The sequence below is a fragment of the Penicillium samsonianum genome (genome assembly GCF_028829775.1).
Source record: "Penicillium samsonianum strain IBT 33392 chromosome Unknown utg000001l_segment0_segment0, whole genome shotgun sequence".
NCBI classification, from domain to species: Eukaryota; Fungi; Ascomycota; class Eurotiomycetes; order Eurotiales; family Aspergillaceae; genus Penicillium; species Penicillium samsonianum.
Window position 1 is genome coordinate 3,407,640 of NW_026643259.1, and position 15,703 is coordinate 3,423,342.

Sequence of the window (15,703 nt, forward strand, 5' to 3'; positions counted from 1 at the left end):
ATCTCAGGTTTGGTTTTTAGGAATAGCCGAACGCGGGGGTCGAACCCGCAGCCTTAAGATTAAGAGTCTTACGCTCTACCGATTGAGCTAGCCCGGCTGGGCTGTTGAAAGACGACAGTTTCAGTGATACTTAGCTGGTTCTGCCAAGATACAAAAATCACACTGCTAATTTGCTAGTGTCTATGAACTCAAATTGTATACCACATTTGCCCTGCCCCTTCGCATTGCGAATTATACCACTCGCTTGTCTATTAGTATCACTTCTGAGGTCACTCGGGTAATTGTATGTTATTGTCTGTCGTAGAATGTAAAATTCGGCTTATTCTCCGATTCTTAACCTCGAATATATATAGTGTGACCCTAACACATCCTCTCCAATTTATCTATATCATCTGATGATCCAGAATGTATAATATCATAAACCATGGTATTGCTACGTGTAGCATCATAAACGGAAACAGAAGAATCATAGGACGAGGGTTCATTTGCTTCCAGGTAGAAATTGTGTTGTCGTGGCGGTCCCCCAACGCCGCCGTAGTTCTCACCACCCTTGCTCTCACTGCGGCCCTTACTCCCCCAATATCGGGCCAGTAGAATACTAAAAAGTGCAATATTCGTACTAAGATAGTTGTTTGAGGCGCAAATATATAAATAGGGAAGCCGAGGAGAAACCACACCGGACAGAAAGAAGACAAGGGCTTGGCGATCAGCACAGTGACATTTCTAGTAAATCGAACGTCCAGTCTTCAACTTTGCAGGAAGACCTGCAGCTTCCATGCCCCTTTCAACTATATCTGCAAGAATTAGATCGGTTCCTATAATGCCAATGTTAACTCAAGGCGGGCGTTAAAGACAGAGAACAACATACCCGGCGGTCCCAGCACCGATGCTGCAATTGGCAATGGCTCTTCTCGGTCAGTCACGTTAGAGTTGTATGGAACATGACCAACTATGAGACTTGTGATTAGGGCGGTAATAATAACTTTGAGACTGCCCACCTATGGTCGTGAGCTTAGGTCCTCGATAGAGAAGTTTTTGGAAACTTCCCTAGCCCAAGAATGTTAGCAATTTGGCTATCTACTCTTTGAGAGAAAGTGGATTTAGCTTACCACTGCTAATGCATAGCTCTATGTGCTAGTTATGATGCCCCTTAGTGGAGAAAGGTGCGCTAGTACAGTTGCGGCCCGTAGTGGAGCCATCGGTTATACTTCGAAGGTTATCAGTGGATATTCTAATATTGGATTACTGAATTAGGGTAATTCCATGATCCATCTTTATTTCTCTGACAGCAATTAAGAAACCAAAGTGTATCTTTTAGTACAGAAGTCTTCAATCACTTCAACACAGAATAGGATGACCAGTCATTGAGCAAATGAAAGCAAATAGATACCAGCCACGTACATTCCAACTCAAGCCAGAGTGGATTCGGAGTCTTTTGTTGATGTCGACTCATTATCCTCTTCGTCCACACTCGATGACTCGGCTTTCCTACTACCAAACAACGGAAAGACTGGCGATTCGTCGATCATATCGAATGGGCTTTCACAGCTATCCGCGAGTAGCCCCCAGAACGCAGCCAATTCAATCCGTGCATAAGAGTTCCGTGGCCCGCGATAATCGTAATAACTCTGCATAAGGTATTGCTATTCCTTCGAGAGGTCAAAACCCCGAGCTTTACGACAACATCCGCACGCAAGAGTACAATGTCCAACTCCAATACTACGCGTCGGATCGATTGGACGGTTAACACAACACCCACAATCTCGAGAACAACATCCTTGCTTTGCAACACAATCTTCAACAAGAACTTGATGTATATACCATCTAGGATGTGAGCGCCATAGATCGAATGCCCTCTTTACGACTCCTCCCCCAAATTCATTCTTCAGCATCCACCATTCTCGCGATGCCATCCAAAGAAGCTTGCCCTGAGTTCTAAGCTCCTCCTGTACCTCTTCTGACTGGTCGCTTCTTTCACGTAGGGATAACTCTAGCTGAAAGTGATGTCGGAAATCTTCTTCTGCCTCGAGAAGCTGCGTTATTGGAGGCTGATGCTCGTATGTGGTTCCGTGGTGGAATTCATATCGATATCGCTGGAGCGCGTTTAAATCGCCGGCCTCTTCGAGCGCAATTTCCTCTGCGCTCTTCTCGCCATCGATGGGATTTTTCGGTATCCGGGATTTGGGGATTTGGGATTTGGGGCTTGGTCGATGATAGGGTGACCAACGCGTGGTAAAGTTGGCAGAAGCAGATGAAGACATTCTGCGCCTAGTTCATAGGTGGTGGTGTGAGTTAATACATTCAAGGGATATATGAAGTATTTGTTTTAAGTCAACGATTCATCCTGATGTCAGTCGTCGACGGGGAAACTGTCAGCCATATGGTCAACCTTTTGTCCATATACTTCCCTGGTTATACATAGAAAAGTCTACAGTTTATGCTTTTTACGTATATTGTACATCATAAGCCCAGTGTCTACTCCGCGCTATTATCCGTATTTATATCCCCATATACAGCAGTATTTCTACTTATAACTATTTATTATTTTTCTAGCTATGACACCGCGAAGACAAAAGACCTTACAAAAGACACCTAGAATGACAACTAAAATGATATCCAAGAAAGATATCCATGGATGCACCTACCTACCCTATGTATCTTCATCACATGCAATGATGTCCAAGGCCAAAAATGCCCGACATGTCTGCGCCTATCAAGGTCTCCCAAACTAATCCCGAGATATGTTTTTCCAGGTCCGCCGTATGCAAGTTATTAATCACAAATCAAATCATCGAGGTTGGCTTCTCAAGCTCAGTAGCATCTTCAGTTCTCCAAAGCGACGTGACAGTCTTCCACTGTGTATAGAATCGGATACCATCCTTGCCGTAGAAGTTGAGCAGTCCCGTTCCTGCCACACTTCGCTTATTACCGGTGAAGGAGAACATGGGAAGAGGAACGGGGATGGGAACGTTAATTCCAACCTGTCCGGACTCAACGCGCTTCTGGAAGTGTGTGGCGCTAGATCCCGACTGGGTGAAGATGACTGCGCCGTTGCCCCATTCGTTGCTATTGATTATGTCAATCGCGCTGTTGATTGTATCGGCTTCAATGCAAAGTAGCACAGGGCCGAATATCTCCTCTCGGTAGCATCTCATCTCGGGTTTTACTCCGGTGATAATAGTCGGGCCGACCTATTAAATTAACATGTTAGCAGGAGAGTTCATAGGAGTTGAAGTCAACACGGGGACTCGGGACTTCCATACCCAGTTTCCATTAGGGAAACCCTCAGGTTTCTGGCCACGACCATCCAAGGCGATAGTAGCACCCTCCTTCTCCGCACTGGAGATGAGGTCTACAACGCGATCCCGGCTTTGGGGTGTAATCAATGGACCCAGGTCAGATCGCGCGTTGAACCCACTTCCAGCCTGGTATCCCTTGGCGGTCTCAATCAATTCCGGGAGCCATTCGCGCGCCTTACCAACAGTGATCAAGACGCTTAGCGCCATGCAACGCTGACCGGCCGCTCCAAACGCAGCACCGGCGATGGCGTTCAAAGCATGCTTCTTATTACTATCCGGCAGAAGTGCTGCGTGATTTTTGGCTCCCAGATTCGCCTGCACACGCTTCCCGTTCGCGGTGCCACGGTTGTAGATATATTCGCCAACCTTATTCGAGCCGACGAAGGAAATAGCCTTGATCTCTGGTGCGTCCAAGATAAAGTCAACAGCTGGCTTTGATCCATGAATAACGTTCACAACACCCGGTGGAAATCCCGCTTTCTTGCATAGTTCAGCGATGATCATAGAAGCACCTGGTGCGCGCTCGGTCGGCTTCAGAATCAGGCAGTTACCAGTCACGATGGCAATCGGGAGACTCCAAAGGGGGATCATGGCGGGGAAGTTGAATGGGCAGATGGCTGCGACGACTCCGAGGGGGAGACGGTAGGAACGGGTTTCCATATCCTTGGCTACCTCGAGGACCTCGCCGGGAAGCTGTGTGGTGATTCCGCAGGCGGTTTCGCAGACTTGTAATCCTCGGAGAACGTCGCCCTTTGCGTCGGCGAAGGTCTTGCCTTGTTCTGTGACAATGGAAATTGCTAGGGAATCCATGTTCTCGCGAACCAAGTTGGTTAGCTTGAAGATCATTTCCTGTCGCTTCATGATGCTGGTGTCTCGCCAGGCGGGGAATGCGGTTTGGGCTGAGATTACGGCGGCTTTGCATTCCTCGAGGGTTGTTTCTGGGACTCGAGAGACTACATTGTTTGTTGCGGGGTCGTGGATTTCGATCCATGTGGTTGTTTTGGAGCCAATGAATTCATTGTCGATGAAGTTTTGGGTGTCATGGATGGTATCAGGCTTGTTGTGGTCACCTTTATAGTTTAAAGTAAGGAGGTTAGTTTGGGCCATGATTGCGAGTATAGAGAGAGAGAGAGAGAGAGAGAGAGATGAATCTCCAGGTAAGGAAATGGGGGGTTCCAAGGTTATGTAAATCGGTGAAGTGCGGGGAAAGGCCGATTGTAGTGGTCACCTGGATAAAGCCCCGCATTCAACACATTCCGATATCTCGATGGAATTGAATATGAGGATTCCAAGTTTATTACCTACTATAGTCCTTATCTGTTTGGTAAATCCCAGAGTTATCTAGAAACATTTGAACCTGGGATGATTCCCATATCATCTATATGCTAGCTATATGACCAATTCTAAGGCAACATATCGACCTAGGGGGTATTCCGTGAACACAGAGACATATCTACTACTAGTAGCAATATCCTTGGAGATGGCCTTTTACCCTTTTCAGCAAGATAATCATACGGCACCTCCCGAGGTGGGCATTTGTCGACCCCAGGCATGTTCTCTAATTTCTATTGGCTGAGGTTATACTCCACTATCCCACCCCCGTAGACTACTTGTCCGTGCACTGTGCCGCAGTGGAGCTGATAGAACTTCCTTTGATGTACAATAGAGTACATGACTCGGGGTGGTTTAGACATGTAATTTGTTGAGACCACTATGTAGTAGAGGGTTCAGAAAGAGAGGGTGAGAGTTGATTCCAATGGGAAGCAAGCTTCCCGACTATCTATACATGGAGGGAATGGATGTCTGAGGCAACAATACTGACGGCCTAAGGCCGCACCACCACATAATTGATTTGAAGAACCTCATTTTTCATCCCTATCCTGAACATCGCACTCCCATCAACTTCATAGTGTATGCACAATTTGACTGATGGACTCAGCTTGAATTTTCACCCGTTCGTTGATTTACCCACATATCTATTAGCGCAGTACAGCGTTAGGAGGGCATATGGTGAGATCATAGCAGGTAGGGACAATCGTCAAAATGCAATTAGCTCCATCCCAAGTTGACCCCTGCGGGCAGATCTTGTGGTTGACATAAACACAGCCTCCATCATGGTAGGCAAACGGCGGCGGGCAACCTGGCTGTGAGGCCGACGTGCACTTTCCGTTCTCCAAACGCATGCCCAACGGGCATCTCGGGGGGTCGATGGCGATGCAAATCTGACCGTTCCACTTGGTACCAGATGGGCATTCTGGTGCTGTCTTGGAGACACACTTGTCACCGACAAGGACCGTGTAATCCGGACACTTGGGGCTGTGATTTGTGAGGCAGATCTTTCCGTCCCAGACGCCTGGGGCCGGGCACCTGATAGTTTCGAAATTGACACAGTTGGTTCCATCAAAGACCATTCCTGGTGGACACTGGACCGCCCTAAAGAGAAGACATTTGTTTCCCTGGCGGGTGTATGGGGGTAGACATTCGGGCTGGCGTTCGATCTTGCACCGGGATCCGTCCCAGATTGTGTTGGGGGGGCATCTTAGCCCATCGTTGCCGAGGCATCTGTTGCCTTGTTGAACATATCCCTTCGGACAAAGAGGGGGGGTTTCGAGTACGCAGTCTTTCCCGTTGAATGTTCCCTTTTGGCAACGTGGAGTTTCCTTGAGCACGCAAAGGTCTCCGCTTAGCGTTGAGCCTTCAGGGCAACCAGGACGGCCAGTGACACAGAGTCGACCGTTGAATTTTGTATCAAATGGACAGAATGGGTTGGAGTTGATGACACAGAAGCCATCCTGAAGAACGGAGTTTTCAGGACAAATGAGCTGGCCCTGGAGGACACAAACAGAGCCGCTGAGCACTGTAGTCTCAGGGCATTTGGGAGCCTCATTCAAAATGCAGCCACCTTTGCCATCGTAAATTCCACCCTGGCAGATAGGCTTGATTTCCAACACGCAGTGGCCGGAGGTCAAGACACCCTGGTCACACTTTGGCTTCAGGTCAAAGAAGCAGCGCTTTCCGTCGAAGATATCATCGGGATCACATTGGGGGGTGTGGTCCGGGGTAAAAACACACTCGTTACCTTGGAGTTGGGCCCCGGAGGGGCATGCGCCGTTTGTGTTGGGCGTAGACTTGCAGAGGCCACCGGAGAGCGTCGAGTCAAACGGACAGCAGGCCAGATTACCACTCACGTTGTCGGTCGCAAGGTTGTAGCCGGCCTCACAGGCTGCAGGCTTTTCATTGACGCACAAGTCGCCCTCAACATTGTAACCCATTGAACAAAACGGCTTTGAAGTCGAGATACAGAAGCCATCTTTATAGACGCCCGTCGTGCATTGCGGAGAGATCGTTAACCGACAGACCTTGCCGTCAAAGTTTGCATTTGGACCACAGTCGGGCTTGATGGTGCTCACGCAGGAGTTGTCCTGGAAGATAAAGTTTGATGGGCACTCAGGCTTCTCGCTGGTGACGCATACCCCATTTTTGAATATTCCCTTCTCGCACGTTGGCTCCTGCTTGTGGACGCACAGCTGGGAAGCATTTTCGAAGTAAGTATTCGCCGGACACTGAAGCTGGCTTTGGGAGCTGCAGACACTTCCACTGAACGAATACCCCGTAGGACATTGAGGGTCTTGTTGAGTAACGCAGTTGACGCCATTAAACCATCCTTCATCACAAGTAGGCTCTTGTTTGTGAATGCAAGTGCTGGTTGCAGCGTCCCACTGAGAAGGGGACGGGCAGAGCGCACCTGTGTTGTCGACGCAGGATCCATCGAACAACTCCGAACCCGGAGGACAATCAATGGGCTTCTCGAAGATGCAAACACCGTCCTGCAATGAAAACCCTGGAGGACATGCGCCCTGATTAGGGAAGACGCAGTTTTTTCCGTCGAAGAGGGTTCCGATAGGACAGCACTTTATCAGACCGGTGCTTTCATCTGTCTGAGGGGTAATGTCGTTCAAAGTGATTCTCGACGAGGTTTTGTTGGATTGGTAGGAGAGTGGATTGACAGCATCCTGGGCGAGCGTGAATGCCGCCAAGGTAAGAGCACCCAGAGGAAGGAGGAACATCTTCGTTGTCGTATGGCAAAGCCAAGTGAGTTCAGCGAGTGGAATATCCGTTTATATATCTTTACTGAATATCCTCACCAAGCCTACAGGTTCCGGTGGCTAGCTGAGAATCCTACTGCTGCGTCATATGGCTGCCACCAACTGATGATCGCCTTCTTCTCAAGTTAGTGGCGTAAAAATCGGGCAATTTCATTGATGGCTTATCAAACTTAATTTTGCATGAATTAGCGGCGGTTCTTCCGAAAAGTTCCCCCTTGTCCATCCAGACAACCCTAAGAAGACATTGGTTCCAAGATTTCAGCTCTCCAGCAATACGGGATGGGATCAACACTAACAAGAATAGCGGATATTACTCGACCAACATGACGTTCCACTTTTGCGAGATTGACATGCCCTAATCTATGTATCTAGTACGGTCTAAGACAAAATCCCCACACCCTTCGTAGGCTTCATCTCTAGTTCAGCTGAGCTGCCTGACCGGGTCTCGGTCTAATGAATCCCGTCTTCATCTTCAGCGAACTGAGCCCATATGTACTCCATATAGCACTCCCCATTCCAGAACGGTGTTTATTAATTGATAGGGGATCAAAAGTGTTGATAATATCTCAGAGAACCAGACTGCAATGTCGCGAATACGTAGTGTGAAAACAGAGTTATTCCGAACATATACGGTGGAACATTGCACAGTACTTTGTACAAGGTGCGAAACCGGATTATTCTGCAGATCTAGTGGTTCGTGTTGCCTTCGGGCCTGTGGGTAAGGTTGCGGGGAAGAGGTGGCCATAGTGGTTCGGAAGGGAGGCTTCCCGCAAGGTCCATATCATTGCCTATTGCAGTGTTAAGCAGGCATTATCATTGGTGATCGGCGACTTAAATCTGACTTAGGGTTTCCATTCGATGCAGTGTGATATGTGATTCAAAGGTGCAGTTGAAATGTGGCGGCCGAAGAACTCCACAGACCCACTCTCTTGCATCGAGTTCGATTGCTGACGTGTAAACATTACCTACAACATACCTACAACACAGGTAGGAAGCTAGTAACCTTGGAAGTAAAATGAGGGCACGGTAAGTCTGAATTTACCAATGCAGTTTAGCCACGTTCTCGGTAGGTATCTCGGTAGGTATCTCGGTAGCTCTATAGAGTTAGTGTGGATGACCCCTAGTACTAGACTCTTAACTGTATGGAGTAATTGTCCGACCTTCCTTCAATACGGTTAGTCGAGCTGGAATATGAAATCCTATGGGGAACAATATCTTGACGATAATTACTTTATGCTAACTCTATTATTACTTTGTATATCTACCAAATAGCAAAAATACCTCATCACACTCATCACACTACTCCGTAAGGGAATTGAGATCAGCAACATTGCTTCTGTTTCAGCTCCCTTAGAAAATAATCAGCTTTGGCCTCATGAGATCAACATCGCTACGTCATAACCCTGCAGTAGCTGAGGATTGAGGACACAGAATTCTGGAATCGAGGCATCTTCAGCTAAGCCCTCGTGGATGTAGAGTGATGTCTTCTTAGTAGATGAATAATGAGGGTCTCTGCCAAGTTTCTGTCCAAAGTCATATAAGGACACTCGTCAACCCGCCAAAATCGAATCATTATCAACTCAATCACTCCCAATCAATCACTCCCAATCAATCACTCCCAATCAATCACTCCCAATCAATCACTCCCAATCAATCACTCCCAATCAATCACTCCCAATCAATCACTCCCAATCAATCACTCCCAATCAATCACTCCCAATCAATCACTCCCAATCAATCACTCCCAATCAATCACTCCCAATCAATCACTCCCAATCAATCACTCCCAATCAATCACTCCCAATCAATCACTCCCAATCAATCACTCTCAATCAATCAACTCGTCCAGAATGGTTTTTCACGCACAGATTATCTCCGTACGTTTCATTACTTTTACTAGAAAACGCCTCAACATCAAGATACTGACAATGATGGACCTGTTCAGACCGATAGATTCGACCACTGGCGTGTTTTGCTGGTTGCCCCCTCGCTGGAGGTCCTGGATGAATGGTGGCGTCTTACCGACGACTCAAAGAAATATAAAAGCGTCAAGCGAATCACACCCGAGTGGTATACGTACGCGCGCTCAGAACTCGATGTGTACTACACCATCCAGAAAGGCGGACCCGCCGAAAGCCTCGCCAGTCTGGTCGTGCCCATGCTCCAGGCTGACTGGGGTGGCCGTCAGTGGAACATGATCGACTCCCAGCAGCGCGCAACCGACCAGCGCAGCGGCAATGTGTGAGTAAATCTTAATCCTGACCTCGGGAGTACTTGCTCTTTAAACGATTACACGTTCTAACCTTAACGCAGTTTCTACATCCGTTCCAGCGCAGACCCCCGTCTGTTCTGGTACCACTCCGAGCGTGACAACACCATCCAGCTATTCGAAGGTCGTGGAACTCCCTTTAAGATCAGCATCGCTAAGTCTGGCGACGAGGGCAAGGTCATGATCGACTCAGACCCAATCAACATCTCCGTTTTGACCAAGGGTTCCAATGAAAACGGAAATGCCGTTTCGGCCGGTGACGATGGCGTCTTGCATGTAGGCACCAAGCCGGATACTTTCCACTTCTCGGATCTTAGGGGTGGATTCCTGGCTCCTAGTTCATCGGACAAGCGTATTAGCAAGGTCTCAGTTGGACAGAACTTTGAGTTGGTCCAGTAAGCTTGAGAGGGCGTTGTCTCTATTTGCTATGAATTGCTATGAAAGCTAGTTACAGGAAATTCACCAGTGGATATCATAGATTGGAGCTTCGTCTACTTTCCCAATACTATTCTCTCCCTTGTCTCCCTTTAGTCCGTCAGTTTCCTCTGCTTCCGCTGCTCGCTTAGTATATCATCGCTCGCTATATACATTTCTTGGTTGTTACCTAGGAAATTCTCCTGATCATGGACCCCGCTTGAGCTCTAAGACCTGATGGACAGAGAATCGTCTAGATCAAACAAAGAAACGTAGTCGGTAGACCCACCTTCGGGTAATACTTCCAAGGTTACCCGAACCCATTCCGAGGTTAGTCCAATCAGAGCCGATCTCATCAGAACCTTGGATGGACCTCATCAATTGATCCTTTCACATGAAATATATTTACAATTCATCAGAGAAATAGGTCACGTTTGAATCATCTAGACAGAGCTTTGCACAGAAGGGTGTTGGGGTATGTATGCTACATGGTCATCATCGAATTATGCTAAAAGAAGGGAAAAAAACAGAAGCTATACAAGATCTATGATGTCTAAACTCATGTTCAAATAACACGAGAACCAGACCAGAACAATCAAGCACCAAGATCATACGTCACTTGCATTTATGATGCATAGCTCCTTCGCATGCCAAATGCGTCGGCGCCGCACGACATCCGCACCAAAGGTATCCATGATACCATCGTCGTTGTAGCGAGCAGCGGAATCACCATCACCATCGAAAGACGGACGTAAAAGTCGGGCTTCCTCGACGCTTGCGCCGAACTCGTATTCGCCGCGGCAGAGGACCGTGACGCCGATGGAGGCATGGGTGGACTCACCACTTGCCAGGATAGGGAGTGCTTGTTGCAGCATCCCAGTCCACACGAGACGACGGGTTAGATCTAGGGCGATGTTGTTTGCTTGGTGGCGGAGGCTGGGTTGGAGACGGAGGAGGGGGTGGATGGGGCGGGAGGAGCGGTTGTGAACGGTGACATTTAAGGTGAGGAGGTCGTCTGTCTTGACGCGGAAGCGTGAGCGACCCGTTTGTTCCACTGCGTCGGAAGTCTCGGGTGAAGATGATGGCGAGGTCAGAGAGAATTTCATTTCGACGTCTTCGAGGCGCATGGCTTCGACCATACGGTTGTTCAGTCGGACATTTCGGAGATCAATGGATCCCTCACGGCCTGTGGCGGGTTCCTTCCAGCCTCCGAGGACTCTCTTGAGGAGCTCTTCCCGGAACCAGAAGGCTTCGCGCGAGGCCGCCTCGGCTTCGAATGATAGTTTGTTGGCGCTGACGACGAATTGTCTCCGGGTGCCGGTGTTGACGACGGGGATAGAGGCATGGGGGTTGTCTAAGTAGACACGAGGCAGAACTAGAACAAATCGACAAACCTGCCCGGGTTGGAGCTCTCCGTCGACAGAGTACTTGCCCTCAGGATCATCTTTGGTTGTCGCATTCAGTGGGAGAGTTGCCATTGTTTGCTCACTTACGCGCAACCACACTGACAGAGGACTCGGCCAGGCGTTGCGCAGGTCAAGTAATACGATGCAGTGATCAGGTCCGTAAGCCCCGTTGCCGAGACGCCCGAGGACTTCTGAAAAGGGGTCGTTGTCAGAGGTGGAGAGCAACGCATCTGGCTTTTGTATAGAGTCGACGGGTGGTTCAATATGGTTCTTCCAGGCGAAGTCACCGCTAAATGGAAGAATGTCACAGCGGGCGACCTCCACGCTCGCATTAACCGTGACCGTCAACGGCACAAATAGTTGTCTGGTATAGAATATATCAGGTAATTCACCCGGAGCTGCCCCAACGCAGGAATAGTCGATCTGGACTGTTGTGTCCTGCAAACCAGGCTTTCCGAGAACGTCGACAGTAAAAGTTGCCTTCTGGCCTGCTGCAATCGAACAATCACTAGGGTCCTCGCCCTGCCGGCGCCAACGCAAAGCGGGCTTGCTTGCTAATTTGAGTTCCAGCTCGTAGATCTCGACTGGCAATAGATCCCTGTTGCTCAGTGCAGACTGTAGCTGTTTGGTGGTTGAATCTTGGAAAGTGAATAGGACAAAGTCCACGGGGCACGAAGAGGCGTTTTGAAGTGTAATGGTGAAGGTTTTGACTTCACCCTCAAGGACCATCATGGCCGACTGCGATAGAGACATGGATTCGATGACAAGTGACGGTTGTTTGGCGATGACCTTGACTTCACATGTTGATGTTTCAGGACCTTTCTTGACATCAACCTTGCCATCCTTTGAGGTCGTTGAGCTCCAGGAAACCGGGCGCTCTGTAAGAGGCTTCTTTGCCCCCAGACCTGTTCGCTTAAACTTGACCTCAGGCTCAGGTTTCCAGAATGACTTGAAGATGGGGAATCTTCGCGTTCGACAGTGTCGCACTTTCACGATACATCCCGTGATCTGAAGGCTGCCTTCCCCATAAGCGACACCAAGAACAGTGATATCCTGCACAGAGAGGGGAGCGATGACAAAATTCTCTGCCACTGCATCAAACGACACACCACTGCTCTCTAAGCGCAGATGTTCAATCTCAATCTCAAATTCGTATGGGTTTTGCAGAGTTACTTGGAACGGCGCAGGTTCATCAGCGACAGTGAGCATTTCCAATGCCTTGCTGGTAGGCTTGGCGAAGGGGTTGTACAAGAACGGGTCCTTTTTCGCTTTGTCCGAACTGGTGGTAACTGCATCCAGTTCTGTTTTGGACCGCCGAACAGGTCTTTTAGGATCTGGCAATGACAATAACTGGATATCACGTACTAAGAAGTCATCCCAGTACTCTGCCACCATATCAGAAATACCTAGTCTGGTCCCTGCGCCCACGGTGCGCTTAATGTTGTTCAAAAGACGGACTTGTTCGTCTTGTGGTAGGTACGGCGGGGATCTGTATGCTTCACCCAGCATCATATCTCCTCGAATGGTCTGCAAAAGCTCAACTGTGAAACGGAGAACTCCATTGAAATCCGGAAGGGCTTCGCAGCAGTTGATGCAGGCTTTCAAGACATCAATTTTCAAGTTCAGATCACCGTAACGATCAAGAACTACATGTCGGAATGCCCGCTCGGCAATACTAGCAACCGAATCATATTCAGCGCCTTCATGAAGCCCGCTCACTCGAGATGATTGGCTTTTTCTCTTCTCCCATTCGTAGAACGATGAAGGTTGAACACCGTAGATTTCTCCAATGGTCGCAAGAAGGAGACGCACACTTGATTCCATATTCCCGGGACCTGTGTCCAAGGCGTTGACGTCAAATGCAGTGTCGCTGAGAGATGCCAACCCGGCGGCGGGATGAATGCCTACCTCCGCGGCACCAATTTTGCGTGCTTGCACTAGACTTGGTACCATTACTGAAAGAAGCTCACGCAGAATGAATGCTTTCTTGCGAGGCAGCTCAAGAATATTAAGGACAGCAACAACACCAACGATGATGGGAACAGCGTCAGTCGCAGGTAGGTCCGCACCAGGAGCAAGCGGCAAAGCCCGGTATAAGAAGTTGGCAATCTCGGACTTTCGGAGCAAAACAGTCCCCCGAGGAAGCTCTAGCTGGAGCAATGGAACCAAGTGTTCATTCATCACGATGTGCTTCAAAGCATTGTCATCCAAAGCTCCATCACGAACGCGAGCTGACACCATCAGCCGCGCCAATCGAATCACCGTCTCCGAGAACACCAGCTGCGGAAGAGGTTCATCTGTGATATTGGCGGCGCGGGTATAAAGATTTAAGATGTTGTTTGAGAGATCTGGAAGGAGATTGGCCAGGTTGTGTAGAGAGATGATCCTGTTCCCGGCGCTACTAGGGGTCGTTGAGTCGCGGGAAGGTTTGGAAGATTTGTCTGCAGCAGGGTACAGAACTGATGGAATCTAGTAAGCAAGTAAGCGATCTGGCACAAGTACCCAGGGTATTCGATGGCGTTGTTAGCCATTCACATACCTGGAAGTCCATGCCTGCCCAGCCAAACATCAGGAGACAAAGAAGAATCGTTTCGAGCGCTTTTGCGTGCCAGATATAGTCGCTGCTTGCTCGGGCATTATTAACTGCTTCGGTCAGTTCCTTGAGGGCATCGGGCCACCTTCCCGCCTGCAGGAAAAGAGTTCCAATGATAACCCCGGCACGACCCTTGATCCGGTTCTTAGTTCTGTCAGTAGCACTCATACCACTGACAGACATCCGGTCGCGGCTATGCTCCTTCGGCGATGCTACTGAAGGTGTTCTGCTGCCCGAGTTTGTACGACTGGATAGGTGAATTGCCCGAGTGATCTCATCGAAAGTTGTAGGAGTCTCATGGTCGCTAGGAGCTGGGGAGCTGGCATTGGAGCTCAATGGAGTACCATCATGTGTGCCGTGTGGACTCGATGGTAGCTGTGCAGGCAGAGTCATACGATTCAAAAGTCGGTCTACTGGCCGCGGCCGTAGTTCTGGGTTCCGGTGCGGGCCCCATGAAGATGCTTTAGGTGACTCGATTGACGGTATGCTTTGAATAGTCTTTGCAAATCCATCCAATTCGGAGAGTAAAACAGACGTAATATCGCATAGAACTGTCTTCATTGTCGTGGCCTTGGAGACCTGGGGCGGAGGAACCCAAAGGACATTATCCGGTCCATTCGCGATCTTATCCAAGCCATGATGATCAAAGACCAAGAGTTGGTTTACCAAAGCCCGTGGGTTCCTCTCCTTCACCCCTTCGAGCTCTTCCAATAATTGATCTAGTCCCTCCGGAGTGGGGTGCTTCTGCTCGTCGCCAGTGCTCTCGGGCAGTTCGGACCCATCTGCGACCGCAATGATCACCAATGGTTCTCTGTATAGTTCAAAAGGAAATAGTTCAAGATGCGAAGTTGGGGGGACCGAGAAGGAAAGGTCATAAAGAATCAATCCGGTAGGAAATGCCAGCGGTGAGAACATATCTAAACAACAGCGGGTTAGAATATATGGTAGCAATATCCACAAGCTTCTCGCGATCATGAGTAGGTCATACTTCTGTTTGGCCGCGCATCGGGACTAATATCCCCTAGTCGAACTACATTTTCAGCTTGTAGTCGAGCAGCGAAGCTCAAAAAGCGCGAACGCTTGATCTTGCCGATGGGAAGGAGGAGCGCCCTGAGGCGCACGGGCGCAATTGGGGACAGAGGGTCAACACCCATCCTGTCAGTTGAGAGCGATTGATGGTATTAAGCCCACATCCACACAATTACCTATGCAAGCTTCCGGGCGGCATGCGATAGGGGAGAATGCGAGGGACTGAACGAGAAGCGGGTCCGGGGTCTCCTATGAATGTGTACACATGGAGATGGGACGAAGGCGGAGAGTGGTGGCAATTATATAGCTGATAAGATAAGCCCGACGTAAACTCCGCGGTCTCCAAATATTTGCCCTCTTTCCACCCATTAATCTTCCTTTGTTTTGTTGTTTCTTTGTCTTTGCCGAATTCTAAACTCTGCTGCTCAGCGTTCTATCATTTTGCTTTCTCGGCCTCGATCGCGCCCCTCACGATCTATGCGAACAGTGCGCCCGAGTCCACAACCTCCACGGCAGCCTAGACGACCTTCGATATTATTTGTCAATACTCATCTGCTTTCATACGGACGCGTATATGAACTTTTCTA

General features: G+C 49.0%; 5 protein-coding genes across 5 annotated transcripts; 1 reads left to right on the forward strand and 4 right to left on the reverse strand.

Moving 5' to 3' along the window:
• Positions 1-1,409: 1,409 nt before the first annotated feature.
• Positions 1,410-2,261, reverse strand: N7471_001294 (uncharacterized protein; the record flags this gene model as incomplete). The annotated part of the gene is made up of 3 exons (XM_057274015.1): positions 1,410-1,628; positions 1,679-1,807; positions 1,863-2,261. 3 exons carry the CDS (start codon positions 2,259-2,261, stop codon positions 1,410-1,412), a joined length of 747 nt encoding a protein of 248 aa, XP_057142194.1.
• Positions 2,262-2,556: 295 nt separating this feature from the next.
• On the reverse strand, positions 2,557-4,433 carry N7471_001295 (CoA-acylating methylmalonate-semialdehyde dehydrogenase). Its single transcript, XM_057274016.1, has 2 exons — positions 3,264-4,433; positions 2,557-3,191 (listed from the first exon to the last, which is right to left on the reverse strand). Exons 1-2 carry the CDS (start codon positions 4,404-4,406, stop codon positions 2,784-2,786), a joined length of 1,551 nt encoding a protein of 516 aa, XP_057142195.1. The 5' UTR covers positions 4,407-4,433; the 3' UTR covers positions 2,557-2,783.
• An 845-nt stretch (positions 4,434-5,278) lies between these two features.
• Positions 5,279-7,366, reverse strand: N7471_001296 (uncharacterized protein; the record flags this gene model as incomplete). The annotated part of the gene is made up of 1 exon (XM_057274017.1): positions 5,279-7,366. One exon carries the CDS (start codon positions 7,364-7,366, stop codon positions 5,279-5,281), a length of 2,088 nt encoding a protein of 695 aa, XP_057142196.1.
• A 1,889-nt stretch (positions 7,367-9,255) lies between these two features.
• Positions 9,256-10,073, forward strand: N7471_001297 (uncharacterized protein; the record flags this gene model as incomplete). Its single annotated transcript, XM_057274018.1, has 3 exons — positions 9,256-9,282; positions 9,306-9,646; positions 9,719-10,073. The coding sequence occupies 3 exons, from the start codon at positions 9,256-9,258 to the stop codon at positions 10,071-10,073; spliced, it is 723 nt and encodes a 240-aa protein (XP_057142197.1).
• A 623-nt stretch (positions 10,074-10,696) lies between these two features.
• N7471_001298 (TRAPPII-specific subunit TRS120) lies at positions 10,697-15,318 on the reverse strand (the record flags this gene model as incomplete). Its single annotated transcript, XM_057274019.1, has 3 exons — positions 15,076-15,318; positions 14,034-15,004; positions 10,697-13,963 (listed from the first exon to the last, which is right to left on the reverse strand). Exons 1-3 carry the CDS (start codon positions 15,239-15,241, stop codon positions 10,697-10,699), a joined length of 4,404 nt encoding a protein of 1,467 aa, XP_057142198.1. The 5' UTR covers positions 15,242-15,318.
• Positions 15,319-15,703: the final 385 nt, after the last annotated feature.

Coding starts and splice junctions, on each gene's coding strand:
- N7471_001295 (XM_057274016.1), bottom strand. CDS start 4,406: ATGGCCCAAACTAACCTCCTTACTTTAAACTATAAAGGTGACCACAAC. Junction 3,192..3,263: donor GTTTCCCTAATGGAAACTGG/GTATGGAAGTCC, acceptor TTAATTTAATAG/GTCGGCCCGACTATTATCAC.